Source organism: Aythya fuligula, chromosome 22, assembly GCF_009819795.1.
Source record: "Aythya fuligula isolate bAytFul2 chromosome 22, bAytFul2.pri, whole genome shotgun sequence".
NCBI lineage: Eukaryota > Metazoa > Chordata > Aves > Anseriformes > Anatidae > Aythya > Aythya fuligula.
In genome coordinates this window covers 5,051-32,477 of record NC_045580.1, presented here as the reverse complement: position 1 = coordinate 32,477, position 27,427 = coordinate 5,051, and the positions used below count along the sequence as shown (strand labels likewise).

Genomic DNA, 27,427 nt, shown 5'->3' with positions numbered 1-27,427 from the left:
TGTTAGCCACAGCAGAACTCTGATGGGTGAGAAGAGCAACACAACAGGGTAAGGTGGGAACCCCTGTGCTGTGCTGGTGGTGAATGAGGTGTCAGTCATGTCTCTGAAGAGGTTGGTGGTATGGACATCTGGTACCTTGGGCTTACAGATTTTGTGTATTTCTGAGACAGCTGTTTACACTCTGCTCTTAGTCCTGCTCTAATCAACCACACAAGCTTGAAGTTCATCACTCAATTCAAGCACACTGCATGGGTTTGATATGATACCTGCACACGTGGGATGAAAAAGTCTGGCAAAAGTGCCACGAGGGTGTGAGTGCAGGGGGAAGGGGGACAAGCACCAGCTGTGAAAGCAGGGACCAGGCTGGGTCTGCACCAGGACGGGCCGGGACAGAGTTGTTGGCTGTCTGTTCATCCAGGGAAATAATTCCAGCCCCCGAGCGTTCTCCTATGCAGCACCTGCGTGCTGTTTTTCTGCCTTACCTGTCATGGCCCGTGCTTCTCTCGGCAACCTGCCGGACTGCACCGTGCCAAGCCAAGTTCTTGTTCCCTGTCCCCAGCAAGCGAGGGGCTGCTTGTGTGCCGTGGCGTGTTTGAACGATGCCTTTCTCAGAAACCGTTCCTCAGAGCCAGCCCCCGCCAGCGTGGGGCTCCGGCTGCTAGGAAGGAGTTCGGGCCTCCCACAGGCTGCGTGTGGACACGGGCAAAACGCCGCGAGTGCCAGGGTGGCTGAGCCTGGCTGGCGCAACGCGGGGAAGCCCTTCTGCTGGCAGGGCCGACCGGGGTCCGAAGGCGCTCGGACCGGTCCCGCTCGCTGCCTCTCCCCCGGTGCCAGCCCGCCGGGGTCTCCGTGGCAACGCCCCCATCACGGCCGAAGCGCAGCGTCGCCGGGCCCGGGCGCTGCGGAGGGCCGGGGCGCTGCCGGTGCCGCTCTCTCTGCTCGCCTTCCCACCGGGCCGCCATGGCGACCGATGCCGGGCGAGCTGCCGGCCAGCCGGTGGCCGGCGGCGGTGAGGAGGCGGGGGCGACCGCATGCGGCCCCTGTGGCGGCCGGGGCCTGCTCTGCGGGCCGGGGGCCGGCGAGGTACGCCGCTGCCGGGGTACTCGTCTGTGGTCCCGAGGGGAGAGGGGTGGGCGGAGGCGCCTTCGTTTTTTCCGTCCGAGTAGCAGCGTGCCGGGGGCCTGCCCTGCCCTGCCCTGCCCTGCCCGGCCGCACGGAGCCAGCCAAGTAAGGCCCTCTGTCCTCCTGTCCCCCCTTTGTTTTAGTTCCGTGCTTTGCAGAGTAGCCCCTTCCAGCTATGAAATATACAAGGTGATGTTTTGGAGGTAATGCTTTCATGGCATCACTTTGTTGTAAGGAGATGTGTCTCTGAAATGCAGGTTTTCCTCGATATAACTCTCTGCCAAACTAAGTAGTTTCAGCTTATTCCTGAGTAAGGCAATTGCTTTCCTAGTGTCTGTGTAACATCTGAGAGCACATTCACCAGGTGGATTTGACTTACGGAAAGCTGACTCCACAATCAGTAAGACTGTAAAGTAGGTATGTTTATTCAGCGTTGGGTGGCATGGGGGGTAGTCCCACCAAAGTCGTGTGCCTCTAACATGGCAACTTGCTTCGGTTATATGCAGTAAAGATTTACATATGCATGAGGTTTCCCAGTATGCCTATACATATTCATAAGCTGTCCCTACTTAGTATTAAAGTTAGCTCCAATAAGTCATTTCCATAAATTCCTCCCCTCTGTGCTTGCGCAGTGCCTTCTGGTGGTGGGCGCTGAGGGTCATGAGGATGAAGTAAGATGTCTTCATCAGGGTTGAACTTTTCACCTCATCTCCTCGCACATGCTCTCTGAGCCCTTGGTCACGATCTGGGCCATAAGGTTGGTTTGGTCCGGTTCTCCGGGTCTGAGGGGCTCCTGTTATCTCGAGGCCTTGCATGTTTGACATTCTTTTTCTTGCCCTTTTAAGAACCGTCCTCCTTATCTCTGAGCCCTTGGTCACAGGGGCCATGGTCTGAACCATAAAGTTGGTTTGATCTGGTTCTTGGGGTCCCAGGGGCTCCTGTTATCTGGAGGCCTAAGCGCAGCACAGGCACATCACAAATGTAGCACATATTAAGCAATGAGTGTTGCCTACATATTCATTCTTAATCAATCGCTCTCTAATTTCTAATCCCATGTTTCAGTCCCCCCTTTTTTGGAAAATCTAGTAAATTCTTTTACTTAATACAAAAATTCTTGTTCCCAGTCTCTGTGATATGTACCCCTCAATGCCTTGCCACGTACTTTTGTCAGGGAAGCTAATATAGCCATTTGTTGTAACAATTTCCAATTCCAAACAAGTATTACAAAAGACAATATTAAACTTACACCAACTATTATCAGTAAAACAATAATTGGGTATCTCGAGGTGTTCAAAATCCCAGTTGCAGTTGGCGACCATCCAAAGAGTGCGTCCCACCAGTTGTGATTTGTCTTGTTTTACTCTTTGCAAAACTCTTCTTATTTCCTTTGTATCATGATGGACAGTGATTAGAGTCTTCTTTCCATTTTCCTGAATGCTTTTTAAAATTTTGATCAGGTCTTGGTGTTTAACTAGTTGCTTCACTAACATGAGGTTCATCCCAATAGCTGTAGGTAATAACTTGTGATACATTGTGTTGTTCGACTTGATCAACTGGTGGGATACCACTGGTGCCAAATATAGAAAATCACACTCGACGATTCTAACAAAGTTACAAATACAAAAGTTAGAGTGATTTTTGCTAGGGAGAGTTATGTTTTCCTTATCTACTTCTACAAAAGCACAAGCAGTTCTTAAACTTACACAGCCTTGACCAATATATACAAGCACAGTCTTTTGACTAGTATTTGGATGAATTTCAAAGTGGCAAACAGCTTGCTCCATGTCAAGACATACATCCTGAGCATCAATTGTGTTGCTTTCACAAATAAATCCTTGTTGTTGCTGGGTAACATGCGATTCTAGATTTACAGACTGCCATTTCCCATTCTCCATCTGTGCCCATGTTCTATGCTCCAAAGGATAGAGAACTGTCTCCTCATGGTTTAATCCTAGTGCAATGATGGGGTGGATAACATAAACTGTGGCATTACTTACAGTAAGCACAAAGGCAGTAGCCATGTTAACAATGGGATCATAGGTAAAATTTACCAGAGTCCACCAAGATTGGAACTTCTCAAAATCATTGGCATTGTCCCAAACAGTCTTTTGGACTTCAGCTGGAAAAATGCCTTCACCTCCTTCTCCGATGATCAAGGCAGCCGTTGCCTGCATCGATAACTGTGCTTGTGTACAACTAAGAGCTAAAGATACCTTATCTTGAACCATACTACGTGCATCTGTTATTAGTTTGTGGTGTTGGTCTTGAGCCTTTTCCCATCTCGGTAACACCTTTGAAACTTGCTATTGGCTAGTTCCCAATGCCAATAAGGATGATTGTAGGGGCTGTTTTAGTTTTGTCTAATCACTTGTTGCTGTGGCTAGCTTATTCATTAATATTTCTGAATCAATTCCATTTAAAACTCCTAATCCTGTTCCTAGCATTCCAGTTAAGTCTCTTCGTGTCCTGCCCCTGAGGTGTGCTTGCTTTTGTGACCATATTGTCTACTCTTCAAATGATATCTTTAGGAAAGGAGAGCAGGCTGGTTGAACTGCTGAGATGTTAATTTTGTATTAGCAATTCAACATGCTTGAGAGACCATTCTGGATTAAAAAACTGTTACAGGAAGAACGGCCAAAAACACGACGGACACTAGTATGGTCAGATCATGCTCTCTCTCTATTACCTGAATAGCCTGACTTTTATAGCAAACTTAACAGGGGCAGATAGTGTCTCATACAATATTATTGGTCAAAAGCACTCAGACAAACAATTGCAAGAAAACAACCCCACCTGCAAGAAAACAACCCCCTTGTGATTAGCAGTCACGTCGATCCTGTCCTTGAAGCCAGCTACTGGCAACAATATTTTTCTAAATTCCTCAATTGGGCGATGTGGGAACACTGTCATGGGAACTTCTTGTAGTCATCCTGGTAGCTTGGTTTGCTCAGCTGCAGCAAGTCATGGCCTCCTTGCTGTTTCAAGAATCCCTCAACAGTTGGGATATACAATACACATTCCTTTTCTTCTTCAGTAGCTATCATTTGCGTATTGCAACAGTGCCCCCTTTTCCCGAAGGGGGTCTTTCAAATGTCAAGATCACAGTTCCTGAATATGGTGGGGCTATTCTTGAACCCCTGTGGTAACACTGTCCAAGTAAGCTGAGTTTTCCATCCTCTGTTATTATTTTCCCACTCAAAGGCAAAGAGTTTCTGGTCTTCAGTTGCTATGGGCAGGCAGAAAAAGGCATCCTTTAAATCTAGTACCATGAAACAAACTTGACTGTTTTTCTCATTTTGTAATTCCAATCATTCTTCCCAATTTAAATTTCAAGCATTGCAAAAAAATGCCTTTTCCTGTTGGCCAGTTGCTCCTATTACATTTACAGACTAATTAACACAGAGAAAGAAGCTCCCGTAACCAACAAAAAATTCAAGCTTCACTTCTTCATTCCCTAGCTTTATTTCAACCAGCGGACCTGGTAGGCAGGTCCCCATTTTTCCTGACTGTTGTAAGTTTATCCTGCAACCTAAGACAATTTCTTTCCGATATCAGGGGCTGATTGCCCTAGAAAGAGGCTAACCAATTGCCTCTGTTTGTTTTCTGAACCCAGGTCATCTCCTTGCACATGCTTTCTGAGCCCTTGGTCACAATCACATGCCAAACATAATTTCATCATCTGGAATTAGGAACATATGTGGAGCATTCTCCATATGTGGAGCTTTTTCCTTCTGTTTCATTAATAAGTCATTTGCAAGCACATAGCTAGGTGTTTTTTTGGTGAGATGTTTTTCATTTGGTTTTGCTAGATTTTTCTGCATTAGAGTGTGTTCATAATAGCTTGGTGTTGAGCCAAACTTGTATTTTCACAGTTCTACTGCTTTCAAATTTGCTTTGAATGCAGAATTTCCCACTGCATATGTTTTGGTATGCAAGTCCTTATGAAAGCTGTTGAACACTTGATAGATGCTGGTTTAACCTGCATCACTTGACAGGGTATATCCAACGACACTGAGATACATTTGCTGAAGTAGTGTGGACTGCTGATGGCTAGCTGCATACTGAAACAGTTGCTGGGAGCAATTGGTAAATCCTGACTGATTTCTGAAGCTTGTGACTAAAATGGACTTGAGATCTTGAGATCTTTTCATATATTGATCTCCTTCACCCTGTTAGTCCTGCTCTGTTTCAGTTAAGGAGGCAACACTTATTTCTGTCCACTCAGTTATATCATCCTTGTTATCTTTTTCCTTTGTTGTGGATTACAGAGATATGTGGGACAGTTCTACATGGACCATCGCCATGGGAAGGGTATTTGCTACCAGCCTGATGGTTCCAAATTCACAGGGGCATTCTATCTTGGCCATGTGGAAGGCTATGGGACCCTGGAATGGAAGGATGGCAAAAAATTTCAGGTAACTGGAAAAATACTATGTTGCTACTGTGATTTCCTAATTTCCTAGCCTTTCAAAGTCAGTTTTGTTTGTTTTTTTTGTTTGTTTGTTTGTTGGTATGTTTCAAGCAGCTCCCTTAACATTTTTGTGGATGAGAGAAAAAGCTTCATGCTTTGATCTCCAGTGGGTTAGGGCACTCATTTCCACTGCTCATCTTCTGGTGTACTGAACTTTTGCACAGGGAAATACTGAAGGATAAAATGTGATACCATCTGTCCAGAACTAAAAAACTGATGCCTGGAAAATTTTCTTTTAATATCTAATATATACCAAAGAGAATGTGAGGGCTTTGCAGTTCAGAATGGCTTCAGCAGTCTGTCAATAGGAACTGGGTCACCAAGGCCAGAACTAGACAGATTAATCTAAGGAGAAACCAGACTTTTTTGTATAACTTGTTTGATCTCTGACTGATACTAACGTAATTGTTTCCAAAAAGGGGCTGTACAAATGCGATGAGCGGTTTGGACCAGGGATTGAAAGCTATCCAGATGGCTGTCAGGATGTTGGCTTGTGGCATGGGAATCATCTAATTAAACTGTGTGCTGAAGTACCTGGTTATTTTTCTGTCTTGGATTATCCAGAACACTGCAGATATATTGACGACAGGTCTCAAAGGAAGTATATTTCTGTTAAGGAGGACCCTTTTCTCCATAGCTATAAACATCTCCCTTTTGATGATAAGGATATTTTTCCTGAAGGAGTCTTTGCATATTCTCATAACACAGATCATCTTGCTTTGACTCACTCCTTCCTGGAAGAATGTGATGCTTGGTATTTTCAGAACACCACAAAGCTGCCTGAGGAGGACCACTGGCCTGTTGCAAATGTAACACCTTTGCTGGTTAGAATGCAAATGCATGCTTATAAGCACAGGTAACTGTTGATGATTTGTTCATTTTATATAGATTTTTAGATTTTTTTCTTCTCTGCATTATTTTGTGTTCATTATTTTCAAATTTAAGTTGCATGATGGAAAATGTACTCCAGATTCTTTTTATGAGATCTTGAGATTACAAGTTGGCAATGAGGATTTAAAAAAAAAAAAAAAAAGAAAAAGAAAACAAACAAACAATAATCAGCTCTCAGTTCACAAATTAAATGAAGTTTCTCTCCTTTATGTCAAACATTGGTTTTATCCTGGTAACAGCTATAAAAATAGCATTAAAAATTAATTATTTGCTTCTCAGAATTCCTGGAAGTCCAGTTTTGAAAGGAATTAGGTCTTCACAGCCCTTGTCTCTTATGAGAGATGACCATTTCTCTTTAGAGAGTGCAGTGTCTTGCGCAGAGGTGGAAACATGAAGAGACATAGTGGCAGATTTTCCAAAGAACTGTGAATCTGGCCACTCATACCTTTTAGTGGTTGTCTTGACTCTTCTCCTCAAGGCAATACAAAACGTGCTGCAGCTAGTCTACAGTTAATACAACTGCTGACTGAATCTCGGTATTTATATGTAACTTTGTCCTTGTATGTGGAAGTGTTCTTTCAGCCAGTGGAGTATTTTCTTCTTTGCTTTGTTGATGGAAACACAAGCCAGGAATGCATATTTTGTAGTCCTAGGTAAAGCAAGTGATGAAAATTTAATTGTGAACAGTTATCCTGTGTGTACATGATAAATCGGTTCATTGAAATACTCGGAAATTAGATTTTGTTTTCTTCTTTTAGCAGATATTTTGATGGTTGGATATTTGAACTCCTCTGTAGTTAAAATCTGTGTGCTGCTGCTAACACTTAATACACTGGTTTGCCTTTTTTCCTGTAATGTAAGCAAGCTTGTGCTATCTGAAATAGATATTTATATTTAATTATAGCTGGCCTTATTTGTCCATCCTGATCATCTCCATGTTTTCTTCTTATGTGTTTTTTTCTTTAACTGTGCTAGTGATCTAAGAATACCTAGCTGCTTAGTTGTGCAGTGCTTTTGTTTTTGTTTTTGTTTTTGTCGTTTTCTAGGCACTGTCAAGTGGAGTTCATTTCAGATATCAACCTCATTCTCAGTGGAATCCGCAGTAGTCATGGGCCTTCAGGCCCCAGGGAACTTGCTGCAGAACACTTAATTCAGAAGGCAGCAAGAGGAGATTTTGATGGGGTCTATGCAATTCTGAGGAATGAACTTGCTCATCCAGATGTAGCTGATAGACATGGATACACAGCACTTGCTGCTGCTGCGGTAAGACTAAGCATGACTCTACCACGCAATGACAAAATTCCTGCTATAGTAGGCTGGATAAATTTGTTGTCGTTTCATTACATGATATGAAAGGAATGTTCAGTAAACAAGAAAAACAGAAAAGAGTTCTGGCATGAGTAGAATCTGTAATGCCTGGTATCATGCCAAAACCCATGGAAATAAATTATCTAAAATAAGACCTTGGTTAAATATTAGGAATGATTTCAAATGTGAAGCTTGATTTTAGGTTAAGATTATGCAGTAGACCTACATGTATGTTCTTGGATATGATGATGCCCTTATTTTTTCTCCTCGCCAAAATCAAATTCAGACAGTTGTTCTGGTTTTGCTGAAATGGTTTTGATGGTGGCTTGAAACCATGCAAGCACAACTTCAATTCCTGTAGGAGGGGCATGAAATCTCCCTTCCCCAATCTTTTTATTTGTGCCTTTTTTGCTACTTGAATACTTGGCATTCATTGTAAATTGCTAGTAAAATCAAGATAGTAATCTAGAACACTATTTCTCCTGTAAACATCTAGTCTCTTTCTGAATTCTCTTAAAGAAGGAAGAAAAAAGAAGGGTGTACTTGAAAATGGAATTTAGCTGAAACATGTATTCTGAAATCTTGAAGACCTAGTTCAATACTGAGTTTCTATTTTGTGGGAAATACAATTTTGAATTAGCTAAATTAGCACTACTTTAAAACTGTTATATTTTTTTTTTCATGTCAAAAGCTAGAAGTGTGTACATATGTGTACAAGTATGGGTGTTTCCCCTCTACAGGTTCATTCCCACAATGATGTTATCAATCTTCTTCTTGATAGTGGAGCGGATGTGAATAAGTGTAGTGATGAAGGATTATCTGCTCTCTCCATGTGTTTTATTCTCTATTATCCAGAAGAATCTTTTAAGGGTAATATTGCTGAGAGGAACTTGCACAGTAACAAGGTTTGTTTGCTTCTTACGGAAAAGGACAGAATATAATGTATTATCTTCTCAAGTTGTAAGCTTGATTTTTAAAATTACTGTGTGTACTCCATATGAAAAATCATAACTCTTGTGCATTTTGCACTCTGAGGATGCAGAATAATCCATACTCTTAATGCTGACTTCGAACTCAAAGGACTGAGCTCCACTGCAGTAACAAGTAACTCTGCAAGTGAAATAAGGCACTGTTTCAATAGCAGAGATGTCAGGCCATGTTTTCTAGGTGTTTAAGACAATGAAGATGCAGCAGGACAATTGGTGGGATTCATAGAAGTGTAATTAGAACAATAGGAGGTAGGTGATTCTCCTAGTACTATAAAATCCTGCTGTCATCATTGAGGTGGCTAGTAAAAAGCAATTGTACTGTCAGAAGGCTCCTGATCACTCTGAGGAGGGGGGCGAGGAGGGGTTCACAAAGGAACCCTAGCCTCCCTAGCCTTCATCCTGCTGCAAAGAGAAATGTCTGCTCTGAATCTTCTTATCTAGACCATAATATACATTTAACAATAGTGCAAACCTGGGAATACTAAAGGATATGAAAACAAGGAGTGTCAGGAATCACTAGCCAGGATGACATAATAGATAAGAAAGGGGTCTGAGCAGGTAGAGATACTTCAGTGAATGCTAGAAATGGAAGGGTGCTACTGAGACTTTCAAAAGAGATTAGAAAGATAGTGGCCCGTATACTGTGCAAACTTGTTGGAAATTAAGGACCGAATAATCTTTGGTTGCTCAGAAGTCCTTGTTCCATTTCCAGGAGTATATCTAAGTGGTGGCCAATTGCTAAAGTAGCCATATTTTTATGGGAAAGGGAGAAGGGGAGTAAGAGATCAATACAAAGCAACTGCTCAAAATTTAACAGAAACAAATATGAAGCTATTACCTCTCATTTTGTAGGTAATACAAAGTAATTGGGAATAGATAGAGGATCTTTCTGTGCTTAATTCTGTCTGTCACAGTCTCTGAGATTCAGCAAGGAAAAATAAATGTTGCTTTCACTTTTTCTCTGAGCTGGATCATGGAATCATGGAATGGTTTAGGTTGGAAGGGAGATTAAAGATCATCTAGTTCCAACCTCCCTGCCATGGATAGGGACGACTTCCATCAGATTAGGTTGCCCAAAGTCCCATCCAGCCTGGCATTGAGCTCTTTCAGGGATGGGGCATTCACAACTTCTCAGGGCAAGCTGCTCCAGTGCCTCACCACCCTCATCATGAAGTTTCTTCCTTACACCTAATCTAAACATAACTATTTTTAGTTTAAAACCATTAACCCTTGTCCTGTTGCTACACTCCCTGATAAACTCAGCAGTGGTGAGGCTGCAGCAGTAGTACTGTATCCCATTGTCCCATCCTGTCTCCCCTAGTACAAGAGGGACATAGGCATATGGGAAAGGGTGCAGTGGATGGCTACCAAGATGATGAAGGGAGGGACTGGAGCACCTCTCCTATGAGAATACGCTGAGAGAGCTGGGACTGTTAAGTCTGGAGAAGAGGAGGCTCAGGGGGATCTCATCAGTGTCTATAAATGCCTGAAGGGAGAGTGCAAAGAGGATGGAGCCAGGATTTTGTCAGTGGTGCACAGTGCCAGGACAAGAGGCAATGAGAACAAACTGGAACACAAGAGGTTCCACCTAAACACCAGGAAGCACTTCTGTGCTGTGCAGGTAGTGGAGCACTAGCATAGGCTGCCCAGAGAGGTTGTGGAGTCTCTTCCATGGAGATCTTTAAAAGCTGCTCGGACATGGTCCTGGGCAAGCAGCTGTAGGTAGCCCTGCTTGAGCAGGGCGGTTGGACCAGATGGACACAGAGGTCTCTTCCAACTTCAAGCATTCTGTGATTCTGTGATAAAGAGTCTCTCCCTATGTTCTCTAGCACTTATTAATTGGATTCCATTATAATTGTATGCTGCAGTGTGTTACTGTTCTAATGTGTTAATATGCTGAGTCACTAGAAGTCTTTTTTTTTTTTTTTTCTTTTTTCATTTTTGTAACCTCTTTCTTTTTTTAAATCTTAAGAGGAGTGAACAATCAGAATCCTCAGAAACAGTTGTTGGGGCTGAAGGCATAATCTTAAAGTAAGTCGCATACACTGTAAATGGGAGATCAACCCTCATAAAAACCCTTTTGTACAAAGAAGGTAACAGTATTTCACTGTTTCACAGAAGGGTACATCCCTTGCAGGGAAAGATATTTTTTTGCATGTTTCACTAGGTAGATCTTGTTTTCATGTCAGTAGAAGCCCTCATTGTTTATACACTCTAAGGTAACTCAGGCAGACAGTGGGCAAAGATAGCAGAAGAAAAGTGTTTTCAATCAAAGGACATTGTGCTTGAGCAAGACAAGGTTTCTTGTTAGCAAAAAGTGAAAAGATGCTAAGTATGCAGTGCACACTTACAGTGTAGTATTGACAGGGGGAAGGAAACGAATACTTTCACTTCTTGAAGTCTTGACTCCATATGAACTTCCTGGTTGTTTTCTGCAAGTGTCTGTTCGACACTATCACCTGAAACATAGTCTAGCTATTTAGTCATTTGGATTCTTGAAAGGGCCACATAATTGCCTTTTGCTTTGTGACCAGAGTGATCACTGGAGATGACAAAAATTTTGTGTTGCATTTTATGCCACTGGAGGTCATTCTGCTACATTGAAACTCTGAAACTGAAAATTCCTGGTGGCCTTGACCCCTTATATTTTACTTCTGTGTCATGTCCTCCCATAATTATTCTTGTCTGAAACGTTGTGTGTATTGCATGCTCTTCACTGGAATATAAAGATACACTGAACTGAGTAAAACTGATTTAATACTATGCCTGAGAATATAAGTCTCTGCTGAGAACACTTTGTGATAGAGTTTCTAAGTGACTTCCAAGTGTTGTTTGCCCACCATTTTTTTAAAATGTTTTTGGTGGAGTCATGTTTTTCTTTGGGGTGTGTGGATAGTTAGACTACATGAAAATGCAGAGGGAATCATAGGTAAGCCTCCTGAAATATACTGTTCTAGTCTAATATAGCTCCTGTTCCAGTTTTTGTTTAAGGGAAATATAGCTTTGTTTTCTTGGGATGGATGAATGAGGTATTACTGAGGAAAGAACCTTCTAATGAAATATTGATTACAGGACATATAAGTCTGTTTCTTTGATTTAAACAATTCTAAAACTCAATGCTTACATGTCACATGTGAGTGACTGGTGGGGGTACGGAGAAATTTGCCTAGCTTTGCCTATAGATGCCCATGCAAGGGCTTTTTATGACCACAGGGACTGCTTTTGCATGCTGCCCCTTTAGCTTAGAGGGCTGAGATACACTGGTAGGTTTGTTCCCTCTTCAGGTTATAATACCATTGCCTGAGTGGTGTAGGACAGTTGTGATGCTTCCCTACACAGTGCCATGTCCTGCCTCTGCAAAGTGACAGCTTTAATTTCTATTACCTGGGGGTCATCTTAGTCCAGTAGATTTGACATTTTTCTTGAAAGTTGCTAATAAGTTATTCTGGTATTTTTCATGTCAATTCTAGGCAACAGAAGAGATGGGAGACAATCCAACTTCTGCTTCGCCGAGGTGCAGATCCCAATGTAGCCTGGGTTCCACCACACATTCTGTTCTTTGCTGTTAAAGCTGCAGATGCAGAGGCAGTGGAACTCCTTGTAGAAAGGGGAGCCAGGACTGATGTGCGTCTTCCATCCAAGGTTTTACTGGATTATAATTCATATTGGGGGTGTTCTAGATGCATGCTGCAGCTTTAGTGCCCTACGGTAAAATACCTTCAGTCTTAGAATCAGCTTTAGAATGGAGAGCAAGCTCTTTAAACTGTTTATCTCAAATATTTTTTTTAGTAAGAAGAACTCAACGTTTCTTATTCTCAGAGTTTTTTTTTGTTGTTGTTGTTGTTTGTTTGTTTGTTTGTTTTTTTCTCAATACATTTCCTTGGTTGCCAAGCTTGTGAGTGGCTGGGGAATGCTTGTGGAACTGTTCCTCAAGTTGGTAAAGCTGTTGTTATCATCTACATCCAAGCTGAGTGTCTGGGACCTCTAGTGTTCCATAGTTCTGTAGCACTAGGTTCTAGGTTTATGGTAACTGTTAGTGAGACGCAACACGTAGGAAGAGTGATCTTATTTTATTCATCAGAAAAAAAATAATATTTGGTGGTGCTTAATTTCTGTTTGTGATAAACATAATGCTTTAAGCTTATGCTTTATGCTTTACATCTTAATGCTGTGTTTGTGTTTTCAGTTAGGGGGTTTAACTCCTCTCCACATAGCTGCCTCAATTCCTGGGGAGGAAGGAGTCCAGATAATGCAATACCTCCTAAATTCTGTCCTAGATCTTGACGCAAGGGCAGAAGATGGAAATGAGGTTTATGGTCCAGACAAGGTGAGTTGCTTTCTGATCTCATCTTCTTTCAGCTGTTGATATTCAAACTGCACAGGACCTAAGCAGGGATTTGAGCTTTCTGCCTGCTTGATTTCACAGTGAAATCTTTGCAGTCTATTGGGATAACCTTTATAAAATAAGAAAAATCCATTTGAGGTCAATAGTATTGGGTTGCAGTAAATGCATTCTTCTGTTTTGATGCACTAGAGTATTTTGCTGTCACGTCTTATACTAAAAAGAAATCACAAATCTCTTTTGTGCTCTAGTAGAAGTGTCTGAAGACATAATGACAACAAAAAGGTATGATGAGACCTGCTTGTTTCATCTCCATGGAGCTGAGCTATTGCTGTCTGTCTGTCTGTCTATGTCTCATTTCCTTGAATCTAGGCTGCCTCTGTTGGGTTCCTGGAGCATTCACTATGCTTCCAGAATTGCAGAAAGCCAGCTCAGCAATATGCTTTTTTTGTAGTATAGAACTTTTTAGTTAGAGTTGCCATGTGTGATGATAACTCTCTACCGCTGCTGGAGCTATAACCAGCAAAATATGTTTTTTCTGGCATTTATTACCTGAGAAATTTCTTGAAGTCCTGTGATGATGGAATTATCTTACTAGAACAGTTGAAAGGTTGGAAGGAACCTCTGAAGATTGTGCAGTACAATATCCCTGCTCAAAGCAGGATCAATTGTAGCAGGTTGCTCAGTATCTAGTCCAATTGTTTTTTGAGAATCTCCAAGAACAAGTTCTCTGGGCAACCTGTTCAGTCACAACATTTTTCCTTGTGCACACTGGGATGCTGTTGATCTTCTATGCTGCAGGGGCACATTGTTGGCTCGTGTTCAACTTACATTCCACCAGGACTTCCAGGTCCTGTTCTGGAAAGTTTATTTATTTATTTATTTTCCATCTGTTTGGCCCTCGTGATGTACTGGTTCCTTGCGTTATTCTTCTTTAGGTAAAGGACTTTGCATTTCCCTTTGCTGAATTTGTTGGCATGCTTCTCTGCCCAATTCTTCAGCCTCTCCAGTTCCCACTGAGTAGCAGCAGCACTGTCTGGTGTATCAACCACTCTTTCCAGTTTTGTATTGTCTGTTTACTTGTTGACTGTGCACATTGTCCCAGCATCAAGGTAATTAATGAAGATGTTATATAGTATTGGCCCTGGTAACCACCTGGGGGTACAGCACAGCTGGACTTCCAGCTGCTGATCACAAGCCATGATCCACCTCACTGTCTGTAAGACATTATTGAAAGCCTTACTGTAATCAAGATAAATAACATTCACTGTTTTTCCATCTTTCACTGAGATGCTCATCTTGTCATAAAAGGCTATCATATCTGTCAGGCATGGTTTTCCCACTGCAAATCCATGGTGATTGCTCCCAGTCACTTTGTCCTGAATATGTTTGGAGGTGGTTTCTCAAAAAGATTTTTCTGTCAGCTTCCTATAGGCTAAGGTGAGGCTGACCAGCCTATTGTTCCCTTCATTCTTGCCCATAAGAGTGATGTTTTCTATTTGCTGGCCATTAGTATCCCCCCCAGCTCACCATGAAAATTCAGAGATAACTAGAGTGGCCTTGTGATGTTGTTGGCCAGGTCCCTGGCATACCATTTGGCCCCAGTTACTTAAAAAAAGGAGTTGGCTTATATAACTGCACTGATAGATTTTTTTCTTACTGTGACAAGGACTAAGGTGAACGTTTGCAGCACAGGGATTTAGATGGCTTTTTTTTCAGTTTGTATTTCAGTAGCTTGTTCTTAAGTAGAAACAGTATTCAATTGCAGAATTCCCAGACATTGTGTAGGCAAGATTTACTTTCTCAAATATATTCTTTGTATTGGTCTGGCCGGTACTGGCTGGTATTCATAGACCTTAAGTGAATGACATGTGAATGAGTTTGACTCAAGGAAGCCCTTGTGCTTGCTTCTTCTCTCCCACTTCCTAAACTGTATCATTTGGCCCAGTAAGCTATTAACTTATATCTCTAAAATTTTCTTTCCTTAGATTCCTCAAGTGGTTTTATTAAACTTCTTAGTGTGCAGTCCTAAAGCAGTCTGGCAGTTGAAACATGAATGTCAGGAAGAAAGTAGGAAAAAGGGGAGCTGTGGATTTTGTGGGGCTGAACAAGTCTTATTCATGATTTTACATCCAGATCAAGGATTGACCAAGCAGGTTTATTTTCTGTTAACTTATCTTTAAGATATGTTACAAATGTGCACCTAATTTCACTTAGATTCATCAGCCTCAAGACAAGGAAACCAACTTGTCAGGTGGTGTCACTTTGCAACTGAAAAACGAAGCAGGACCCGCCACGACAGTACTTCTCTTCCAATGGTGGTCCTGTTCCTGAAGAAGGTGGAAGAAGTGCACTGCATATTGCATGTGAAAGAGAGGATAACAGTGAGGTAAGAGCATAGCATCTGAGGCTCTGCTCATAGAGAGTAGTTCTAAGCTAATCTCAAATGAGAAAACTCACTATTATAGAATGGCTCGGGTTGGAAAGGACCTTAAAATCACCTAATTCCCCCCCTTCCCTTCGCTATGGGCAGGGACACTCTTCACTAGACCAGGTTGACCAGGGCCTCCACCAACCTGGTCTTGAACACCTCCAGGGATGGGGCATCCACAGCTTCTCTGGGCAACCTGTTCCAGTGCCCCACCACCCTCTGAGTGAAGAAATTCCTCCTAACCTCTGATCTAAATCTCCCCTCTTTTAGTATAAAACCATTCCCCATTGTCCTGTCATTATCTGACTGAGCAAAAAGTTGCTCTCTATCTTTTTTGTAAGCCCCCTTTAAGTACTGAAAAGCTACAATAAGGTCATCCTGGAGCCTTCTCTTCTTTACGTTGAACATCCCCAGCTCTCTCAGCTTTTCTTCATTAGATAGGATCTCCAGCCCCTTGATCATCTTTGTGGCCCTCCTCTGGACCTGCTTTAATAGGTCCACATCCTTCTCATGCTGGGGGCACCAAATCTGGGCACAGTACTCCAAGTGGGGACAATCACCTCCCTTGACCTGCTGGCCACTCCTCTTTTGATGCAGCCCAGGATGCAGTTGGCCTTCTGAGTTGCATGCACCATGCACCGCTGGCTCATGTCAAGCTTCATTCACTAGAACTCCCAAGTCTTTCTCTGCTGGGCTGCTCTCAATGAGTTCTTCTCCCAGTTTGTACTCTGGTCTGGGATTGTCCTGACCCAGGTGTAGCACCTTGCGCTTGGACTTGTTGAACCACATTCAGTTCACATAGGCCCACTCCTCCAGCCTGTCCAGGTCCCCTTGAACAGCATCTCTTCGTGCTTTGGTATCAACTGCACCACTTGGTGTCGTCTGCAAACTTGCTGAAGGTGCACTCAATGCCACTGTCAATGTCATTGTTAAAGGTATTAAAGAGTACTGCTCCCAAGACAGAACCCCTGAGGACACCACTTGCCACTGGCCTCCACCTGGACATGGAGCCCTTGACCACCACTCTCTGGGCGCGACCTTCAAGCCAATTCCTTATCCACTGAATGGTCCACGCTTCAAATCCATCTCTCTCCAATTTGGAGATCAGGATGTCATGTGGCACTGTGTCAGAGGCCTTACAGAAGTCAAAGTAGATGACATTGGCCAGTGTTCACTTGTCAACTGGTGCAGTCACTCCATCATAGAATGCCACCAGATTGGTCAGGCATGATTAGTAGTAGTAGTGAAGACATCTCATCTGTTATTGCTGACAGAATTCAAGGAGTAAACTCTTCTCCTACTGAACTATAAATATTGTACAGATTAAAAATGTATTAGCATTTGGGGGGAAAATTTTTCTTAAGATTTGGATTTCCATTTGAGAAGGGAAACTCTTTTAGTCGAGTTTCCATGTCTTACTTCGCCATTAACTTTTATCATCCACAAGGCCAATCTGAAGTTAGATGGTCTTAGTTTTGGCATTCGCTAACCTATGTGCATTTGTTTTCGTATTATAGTAAGATTTTTCTAGCAGACTTGGGATGCATACACTTGGAGTATGGTATTTGACAAGAGACATACCTTCACTCTTGTAGCAGGAGATGATGTGGTTTGGTAATCTAATTGCAGAGAGGTTTTACGTATAACACCACTGTGCTTGGGCTCTTAGCCATGAGAAAATGGATGTGTATTTTTATTATAACATCATTGTTTAGGTGAAAGTTTTGAATGTGTTTTATGCGGCTCATTTTATCAATTATACTATTATTATGATGTTTATTTAATATTAAAAAGTTGACTTTATTATGATCTAATTCTACCTTTTTCCACCTTACCTGCCTACAAAGCATGCCAGAGATGTTATCCGTCTCCTTTTAATGCATAAGGCAAATCCAAACATATTGTGGAGTGGCCATTCACCACTTTCCTTAGCAATTGCCAGTGGGAATGACTTGGTGAGTATCTTTAAGTTCCTTAATTTTTTGATGTACTTCTTCATTTCTGTCTGCCTTATCTGATGACAGCCAAGCTGCATAATGAATGGTGCTTGCAATCATAAATTTCCAGTGAAAATGAAGTTTTTACTTTACTTTTAAACCTATGGGTGCTTTATGAGCTGAAATAGAGGAGTCCTAAATGACTATAGGATGAGGTAGCCAGAAGTATTTGGGTAGGATTCAGAAGGCCTGGACATCTGGAGAAGTGTATTCTGTTTGATGAATTACAAGAACATGCAATTTTCTGACATGCTGTCTCCCTGCCCAGAGCGACCCAACCAAATGTCAGAACACTTTCTTCTGTGTAGAAGACAAAAGCTAGTTATTTTTATTAAGAAGTCTGATCATTGATTTTTTCATAGATCAGCAGACTTAGAAAAGTTTTGGGATGTAATGAGGCTTAGCACTCCACAGACGAGGACTGTAGTTCACACGGTGGAATTCAATGTCTGAAGTTAGCACCTGTCTTCCTGGAGCAAGGAATTGACTGCCTTTTGCCCACACTGGGCCCTTCAGAGCAGGTCTACAGCAGCCAGCATAGTGCAAGAGAAGACGTACAAGCAAATTGGCTAATGAAGCAGACGTGTCTGCAAGCAATGTCTGCCTCTATGGCATTAGAGTTCTGTGTGTCTGGGCTTCTGGACACACATAAAGCAAGGGAGGAGAATGAGTGGCACCCAGGTACCCCTACTGAGCTCAGCTACTGTGCAGTCACCACACAAGGCTGTGGGAAGGACATTGAGGGAGCAAGCATGACTGCAGCCTAGTGGTTGAAATCAGCTGCAAGGATCAGGGTAGGGGTATGATTTCTGCTTCTCTACTTGCTTTCACCAGTAGAAAAGCACACTAATAACCTAGAGAATTATTATCTTGGAAACATAGCTACAAGCAAACCTAGGGGGAAACCCTTTTCAATGTTTTTGATGAAACCAACATTTTACCTTTTAGTCTATCACATTTTAGAGTATACACAAGACAAATGATAGGAAAGATTTGTTGTGTGTTTTTTACTATTCTTTAATGATACAAATTTCACTGGAAAACAATAGATTATAAAAATTAAACTGAATGCAACGTAATATGGAAAGATTGTGGACTATGGAAGAAGATATAATAGAAATAGCTACAACTGCATACAACATAGAATAAATTGTCTGAAATCTTTCAACTGGGAGCTCCTTACACTGTCTTCATAATTTTCAAAGACAGTTTTGGTATTTTTCTGGAAAAAAAAAAAGTGTTTTCTTGCAACACAATAATTGAAATTTAGGATTTCCCATTAAAATAGTCCCATAGCCAACAAATGCTACTGGTTCTCCTGCCTTCTCAGAAGCTAATGTGATGAAGTAATGATTAATAGAATATAAGTGACCAACCTATCTAATCCTTATCTTTGTGGTAAAGTGTTTAAAAAAATATATATCTTTGTTAGAACAGGTAATTTTTAATGCTATGCTTTTCTGTCTTTTTCACTATTGGTAAGTATCTCATGATGACATTTTCAATCATGCTTCTGTATGCTCCAGTATCACAGAATCAGAGAAAAGTTAAGGTTGGAAGTGACTGCTGGACATTATCTGGTCCAACCCCATGCTCAAACAGAACCCACAGCTGCTTGCCCAGGTGGCTTTTGATCATCTCCAAGGAGGGAAACTCCACAACCTCTCTGAGCAATCCATGCCAGTGTCTGTCACCTGCACAGTAGTGTTCCCAGATGTTTGGATAGAATCTCTTGTGTTCCAGTTTGTGCCCATTGCCTCTTGTCCTGGCACTGGGCACCACTGAAAAGAGCCTGGATCCGTCTTCTATAAATAGACATTATCTATTATTATGTACACCTTGAGTCTCCTCTAGTCTAAGCTTAAGTGACCAGGTTTACTCAGCCTTTCCTTCTACCACAGGTGCTTCAGACCCTTTCTCATATTTGTGGCCCTTTGTTGGATTCTTTCTAGTAGCACCAGATCTCTCTTGTACTGGGAAACCCAGAACTAGGCATAGTACTCCATGTGTGGCCTCACCAGTGTGGACTGTACATCACAAATCTGTGACATGTACTAGCAGATATTCCAAGCATGCTGTGTTAAATACTGAAAAGCTTTAGGGTCTGGACTGATGTGACTAGGTTCTCACTTTTGTGCTGTGAAACTATCAAAAATGGCTTCTTGATCCACTAATTTTCCACATTTGCATATGCACATTCTCAGGCAGTGGTTGAACTCCTCAAGCATGGGGCTGACCCTAATTTGACATTAAGTGGTGTGGTAAAAAATGCTCTCTGTGCAGCTGTCAGTACCACGTATGAACAACAGAGAACAACAGCACAGAGGATTGCTTTGGTGAGTGCACTTTTTTTTCAATTCAGAAAAAAGCACTGATTTTTATCAGGTACCTTGTGTTCCTTTACTGCTTAATGGATAAACTGCTTCTGTGAAGAACAATTCATTTTTGTTTATTCCTAATGCTGTTCTTCTGTCCTGTAGAACAGGGGGTTTGAATGGAAATTCATTTTCATGTTTGAGTAAATGTTTCCTCTTTGTTTAGAAGAGCAAAAACTACATTAAAGGTAAATGGGGTGATTGTATCAGATCTGACTGTTATCTGCTTTTATAAACACACCAAGCATCCACATGAAGAGAGAGATGTTGCGTTACTGTAAACTGGTGAATATGACTTTCAATAAGCGCACTTCTTGTTGAAGTCAATGGCAGTGTTTGACCTTGTGAAAACTGGAGTTTGTCTTCTCATCCCAGGGAGCACAGAACTGATTCTATTCAGAATGGAGGTAAAGAAGCCTGCTGTTGAGGGGTCTGGCAGAAGAAGCGATTGGCTTCATCTGTTGCTGCAAGATTTTAAGATGCCCAGAAACAAATAGCAACTGCCTGAAAGAAGGCTTTACTTATAAAACACATTTAGATTGTCAATCCATCAACAGCTTTAAAGGAGCAGAAGAAATGCATGGTTTGATGCACAAAATAATCTCACAAATAGAGATCAAGCTCTGATACTCAGTCCTGTCTTTTCAGCTGTGACATTTTTGTTGGAAGCTTTTCTTTATGCTTGGATGTATGATGATTTGTTTTCTTCAGGTTGATAAGCTGCTTGAAGCTGGTGCAGATATCCTTGCACCAGTTACTCTTCAGGAAGGACAGAAAAAAGCTGTGGGAACAGCTGTCGACTTTGCCTATTACAAATATTATCAGGTATGACTTAAATATTGGAAAATACTGTGTTCTTTGCATCCATTCATATATAGGGTCCATTGTGTCCTTATGATTTGTCTGGTATCTTCTTCAGAAATGCTCACTGGAAATTTGCTTTCTCTCCACATATGTCATGAGATGCCTTTCATTTGCTTCTGAACTTTAATCATTTAAAGTCTGAATATCTCTAACAGTTTAGCCTGTGAAGATAATCTGTGCTGTCAAATGGTATAGCAAGATTCCATTCATAACTGAATTGAAAAAAGTTAATTCTAATCCTAAAACCAGCCATTAAAAACAGATGTCATGTTCACGAGGCTACAATCAAACCATGAGAAAATATGATGATATATTATAATTATATAAAAATATGATTATTTTATATACTATGATAATATATAGTGTGCATATATTATGATGATAATTTGAGGTGTGTTATAAGCTATGAAAAGACAATACCAATCAAACTTTAAAATAATGTGTTTACAAAAGAATATTTGAATAAAACATACATTAAAATATGTATAATGTATTAAATTTTATATATTACATATAAAGTAATTTATGTATATATTTACTAAATAAAGGGAATTACTAGAGTGAGCCTTTATCATTTATTAATTCACTATAAAAGGAATCTCACTGTAATATAACTAATACTAACTAATCTTACTGTGAAGTATAACTACTAAATTTCTGCCTTATTATTTTTTCTCAACCTATTTATTTCAAAAAATAACCCTTTAAAAAGCCTGGGATTCTCTGACAGCTCTGATTAGAAGCAATTATGCCTTGGATCATGAAAGATTTTTTTATAGCTTTCTTCTTAAAAAAAGCTTACATAATAAACAGATTGATTATCTCTGGGATGGTACTTGTTCTGAGAAAAACAAAAGTAATAGTAGGAGTGTGTACGTACCTTGTAGTATTGCAGCTGCCTCCAAGCTGGCTAATATAGCTCTGTGACTGTGGGATCCACCACTGCACATTGTTCACCGAGCAGCCTGCTTGGAGCTAACATGAGGCTTTTTGCATCCTGTACCAGTATGCTGTGTAGAAATTTAATTTTGATTCTTTTGCTTGTAATCTGATCCTCAAACAGGAAAGTAAACAGTTTATAGCTGTGATCATAAGCAAACTCAGTCACCATAATCCAGATACTTTATTTTTTTTTCTGGCTCTGGACTTAGTTTCTTCTTTTTCTTCTTGTTGTCACTCACTACAGTGAAGCAGTATGGCGAATGCAGAAATATAATAGTGGACAAGATGTCTTTCATTTCCAGGAAACTTCTCAGTGCTTCCAGAAGTTCTGGGAGAGGAGCCCTGCAAGATGAGGGCAACTTCCCCCTTAGGGAAACATTTGAAAACTGTTTTTAGTTGACTTACTGAGCACTCACCAAACTGATAACTGAAATAACTAGAACTTCTAAACTGGGCATGTCCTGTGCCTATATCACAGACTGAGCTCCAAACCAGGATCCATCAGTGATGATACTGCACTTTTGGAATGGGTTGGCTTTAACTCTGAAAAAAATGTTATTTAGATTTGTGTTCCCATACATTAGTGAATTAACTTGGAGTATGTTTCAGGATAGGAGAATTGCTAACACACCATACCACATACTGTCAGCATCTGAGCAGGAAGTTTTTCAAACACGCCAGTCACTGCTGGAACACATTACAGCAAAGCTCCGAGAGCATGTCATCCTGAAAGAGAAGGAGTGGGATCAAGAAGAGCTGAGAAGATCCAAGAAATGTTAGTTCAAGCCTAGGAGTATTTCAAGATTAAGGGTAGTATCAACAGGTGTGAAGGGGAATTTACTGTTATAATTCCAGTATTGTCTGAAAAGGTAACAATTAAAACTGCCTTACATATTTGATAAGGAGGTTTAAGGGTTCTACAAACATTGAAAAGAACAAACAAGGCACAGTGAAGGAAATCTCAGTATGAGCTTAGCTCCTTCTTCCTTGTGAATTCCTATACGAGATCTATTACCATGTGTTAATGAGTGACTGAGAGAGCTTGTTTTCCTGAGACCTTGGTTGTATTTAATGCTCTTCTTCTACTAGAGTGGCAAAAATGAATATATACATTAAGATGATCTGAGTGACTTCCTCAGTAGTGCTCAAATATGTGGTGAAACCAGGCTTGGAATCTTGATCTCACTATACCAGACTTTGCACTTATATATCACACTTGGGAAGTGCCCTCAGAATATCAGATTGTTACCTTTGCAGTTCAGAATAACCTGAGATACTGTGGCTTGGCATCCAGCAGGAAGTAAAGGTAAATTATCTGTGTGGTTTCTTCTTTCAAAAGTACTTTGGCTCTTTTTGTTGGCTTCTGACATTCCTAACCTGATCTCCTTCAATGTTAAGATGACCCACTTAGTGGATGAGGCTTGGTTTATGGTTTGGACAGATGTCCTGTTCACTGGGTAAAAAAAATGGTTGGATGGTGGGGTCCAAAGGGTTGTTGTGGGTGGCGTTCAATCCACTTGGTGGCTGGTCACTACTGGTATTCTTTGGGGCTCAGGATCGGAGCCTGTTTTATTTAGCTTTTTCTTCAATGATCTGGATGAGGAGATCAAGTGTACCTAAGTAAGTTTGCAGATAACACAAAGTTGGGCAGGAATGTTGATTTGCTTGAGGATAGGAAGGCTCTGCAGGAGTACCTGGATAGATGGATGGGTCATGTCCAGCTGCATGGTCTTCAACGGGGCTGAATGTCCAGTGCTGCACTTGGGTGACAATAACCCCATGCAGCAACACAGGCTCAGGGCTGAGTGTCTGGAAAGCTACCAGGCAGAAAAGGGCCTGAGGTTGCTGGTTGACAGTTGGCTGTATATGAGCCAAGGGCTTTCTGGCCTGCTTCAGAAATAGTGTGGCCAGCAGGACTAGGGAAGTGATTATCCCCTTGTACATGGCACTGGTGAGACTGTGCCTCAAGTGCTGTGCTCAGTTTTAGGCTCCTCACTACAAGAAAGATACTGAGTTTCTGGAACACATTCAGAGAACAGCAACAAAGGTGGTGAATGAACTAGAAAATAAGATGTATGAGGAGTGGTTGAGGGAATTGGGGTTGTTTGGTCTGGAGCAGAGGAGGCTGAGCAGAGACCTCATGTCTCTCTACAACTACCTGAAAGGAGGTTGCAGTGAGGAGAGTGTCAGTCCCTTTGGTCAGGTGACAAGTGATAGGATGCAAGGAAATTGGCCTCAAGTTGCATCAGGAGAGGTTTAGATTAGAGATTGGAAAGAATTTCTTCACAGAAAGAGTGGTTAGGCATTGGAACAGGCTGCTCAGGGAAGTGGTGGAGTCACCATCTCTGGAGGTACTTAAGAGATGTGTGGACATGGAGTTTAGGGACATGGCTTAGTGATGGACTAGGTACTGCTAGGTTGGTGGCTGGACTTGATGATCCTAGGGGTCTTTTCCAGCCTATATCCATATCCTATGATTGATTCATTGATGTAATGTGCATTTTATTACGTATCTTCAAATTTCATACAGTAGACGGCCTATCTGGTAATGTCTGGTGAGCCAAATAGACTTCTATCGAAGGTGGATTTTGTGACTGGTATTCTAATTCTCAAGTTGGAGTACTGATTTTTGCTCTCTTCTCTCCTCTTCCTTATGTTATTGTAGTGGATTCAATCATTCATGCATGTGTTTCAAAGATGAAAGAGAAGAGCCATCATGTGGAAGAAGTGAGGTATGACAGAGATACTGCACATAAGTATTGACTGTTCCTAGAAATGACCAGGTTCTATTTTTTCCTCGCAGAGACTGTCATCACCCTGCTGTTCTCCTTTCTAATTTTCCCCTCTAGTCTATCTAGTCTTGTCAGGTGAAGTTAGCTTCTTTCCTAGTTGTGATCACATCGCTCCTTTTCAGCTTCAGAGTTCATCACAAGAGCCTATATAATACTCAGCCTTATTGTAGGAAGCAGTGTATCCTAGTGTTTTAAACCAATTCACACCAACAGTATCCCAAAGTAGCATGCAAATGCTAAGAAATAGGCACATACAAATTTTGTATCGTTTTTCTGGACTCTACAGGAAATTGCAGGAGAGACTTGTACTGTTTGGGAACATTCTTGAAACAGTTCAGTAACAAAAGTTTGAATAGTAATGGAAATATGTGCCTAAGGGATACTGAATTCTGTCATCAGTTTCTCCTGCTGCAGGGAATTCACAGGATTCTCAACTTTGTCTCAGTATTTGAATCAAGAGCAGGTAACATAGGTATCAGGAACTGTTCCACTTTTGAAGAGAGAAATTTTGAGGTAGCATTTCTGTTGCAACATGATGGACAGATAGTAGTATAAGGTGAAGAGATTGCCAGAAGAAAATAAAATGATTTAAAATAAAATCTGGAACATTAAAGTAGCATACAAAGATTTCATGAATAGATTTCAACAATGACTTGCAAAGAGATGAAATCTCAGTGAAACTTGCTAGCTATTGGGAGGGATAAAGGAATGCATTTAATAGAGACCATATCACACAGCGGGAAGGCTGTAAGATAAAAATTTGGTAGTATATACAATGTATTCAATATTGCCTGTAAAAGCTATAAAGTATTTAGATGTATCTTAACCTTTAAAAAAATGTAATAGTATCACAGGAATTAAAGTTTTTGCATGGTTAGCTTTTGGCTTTATCTTATATCTGATCTTGTCAAATTTCACAGGCATAGAACTGTTTGGCTCAGACCATACTATGGAAATCTGTGCTGTAAAGGGTTCTTAAATATTTTTAAAAGATTGTAAGTACATAGCCAAGCTTGCAAGTACATCTAACAGTCTGCTTCCCATTCTTACTGAAAGACCTAGCCCAAGCACTCTTTGTTTCTGTTCCAGCTTGGAATAACTGTTGTGGTGCAGTGGCCTATGGGTGTCCCTTTTGTCTCTGCAATCTTCCAGTATATTCTATGAGGGTTTTCAAATTTGCCGGTTTAGCTTCATTATCTCCGACCATATATAATTTGTCCTGCCTACCAGTTTGAAAATGGACTCAGCGTCATGAGTAGATTAAAGCACACAATGTAGTACAGGATGTAGTTGCTGGTTTAGTAAAGGCTTGGGTATGTTTCTCACTAGAACACTTGGCTTTTGGGGGGCTTGCTTTACTGTTGGTACGCAGCCTGTTCCCCGCAGAGTCCTGTGATAAGCTGCAGTCTTCTGATTCCCTGTCCTTGAGTACTATGACATTTTTGTTTCTATATTGTTTCCATTTGGATTTAATTGTGTTGTAATAGACATGCTACCAGGTTAAGAAAAAAGACTAAACAAACACTAATATTTTTTTTTTGACAACTACCTTTGTTCTAGGCTGCCATTCTTTAAATACTGCTATCAGTGTGGACGTTCTGTTGGTGTTCAGCTGTCACCTTGCATGCGTTGTCATGAAGTTTTCACTTGCAGTGAGACTTGCAGAAGGAAATCCTGGAATGAACGGCATAGGCATGAGTGCTTGGGATTGCTGGGTAGGTCTGAATGTCATTGTTATATGAGTACAGTGTGTTGTACATGTGTACTGACTTGGACATGTCCTCCTTGTAATGAATCTGTAAGACGTGTTTTATGAAGAAATTTAAACAAGAAGGTTTGATTAATTCATTTGAATAACTGTGTTTTGAAAACCACCAACTTTAAGAGAGCTGCTACAGTGTCATTGCTCTCATTTCAAGAGAGAAGAACCTGTAAGGTGAGTGCTGAGCAAAGGAAATACTCTTCCAAAGACTAAGGTTAGCTACTGCAGACATCAACAGACAACTCTCCAGGCTGAAGGACCATGGTAAATTTAACAAGTGAGACAGAGTAGGACTTTATGTACAAACTGTCTCTTAATAACCTCTATGTGTATATTAGAATAGGTATCAATGGGATTTCTGATTTTATGTATGGAATTGTCGATGCCACACTACTGTGGATCTTAGAAACCACGTGTTGATTAAAATGATTAAAAAAAAAAGAGGCCACATTACACAAATGACATGCTATGTAGCAGTAGAAGACAAGCATGGTGGATATAAGAAATTATATTACTTTATCTATATCAGATGTTCACATATAGTGAATGAGGAATCTGTCAAGTATGAAAATGAATGCAGAACTACTGTCATTCTATGACTGATCTGTCTTTCAGTGGCTGTCTGGATACATGTAAAACTTGTGTACTACGGGGAGTGCCTGTCCAACTAAAGATAAATTACATCAAACATAGATGCTTACCAGTATGGGGCTCTGAATATCTTCTGGCAGCTTTACTAAGATAAGATATCAGTGGTGTAGATTCAGAGATTACATGAGAATAAATGAAATTTTACTACGAGGGTGATTTCATTTGCAATTTAATCAAATGCATTTGTTTTCTTCTAGTCCTTTCCTAAAGTTTTGCCACCCTACTGCACACAATTAAAACTTCAGTTTCATTCTTTTCTGGAAAATACTTTTCACTCACTTACACACTTCTGCCTTTATAATGTATGATACGCTAATATCTGCAATTGCTTGGAATGAGAAATACAACAGCTCTATTATCGAGTATCTTTACTGCTATGTTTTCATGTGCTTGGGAGAGTACAGGGAACTACAGGCCAGTCACTTCTCAGTCCCTGGGAAGCTCATGGAGCTGAAGGTGAAAAACATTTTCAGATGTATAGAGGACATCA

General features: G+C 41.0%; 1 protein-coding gene across 1 annotated transcript; it reads left to right on the top strand.

Moving 5' to 3' along the window:
- The first annotated feature begins 960 nt into the window (after positions 1 to 960).
- Positions 961 to 26,957, top strand: ANKMY1 (ankyrin repeat and MYND domain containing 1). The gene is given in 17 exon segments (XM_032201883.1): positions 961 to 1,083; positions 5,391 to 5,537; positions 6,013 to 6,449; positions 7,531 to 7,747; positions 8,533 to 8,697; positions 10,754 to 10,812; positions 12,252 to 12,423; positions 12,968 to 13,108; positions 15,350 to 15,412; positions 15,414 to 15,512; positions 17,402 to 17,509; positions 19,756 to 19,887; positions 20,638 to 20,751; positions 22,342 to 22,507; positions 24,398 to 24,464; positions 26,085 to 26,239; positions 26,902 to 26,957. Coding segments are annotated over 17 exon segments (2,421 nt in total).
- Positions 26,958 to 27,427: the final 470 nt, after the last annotated feature.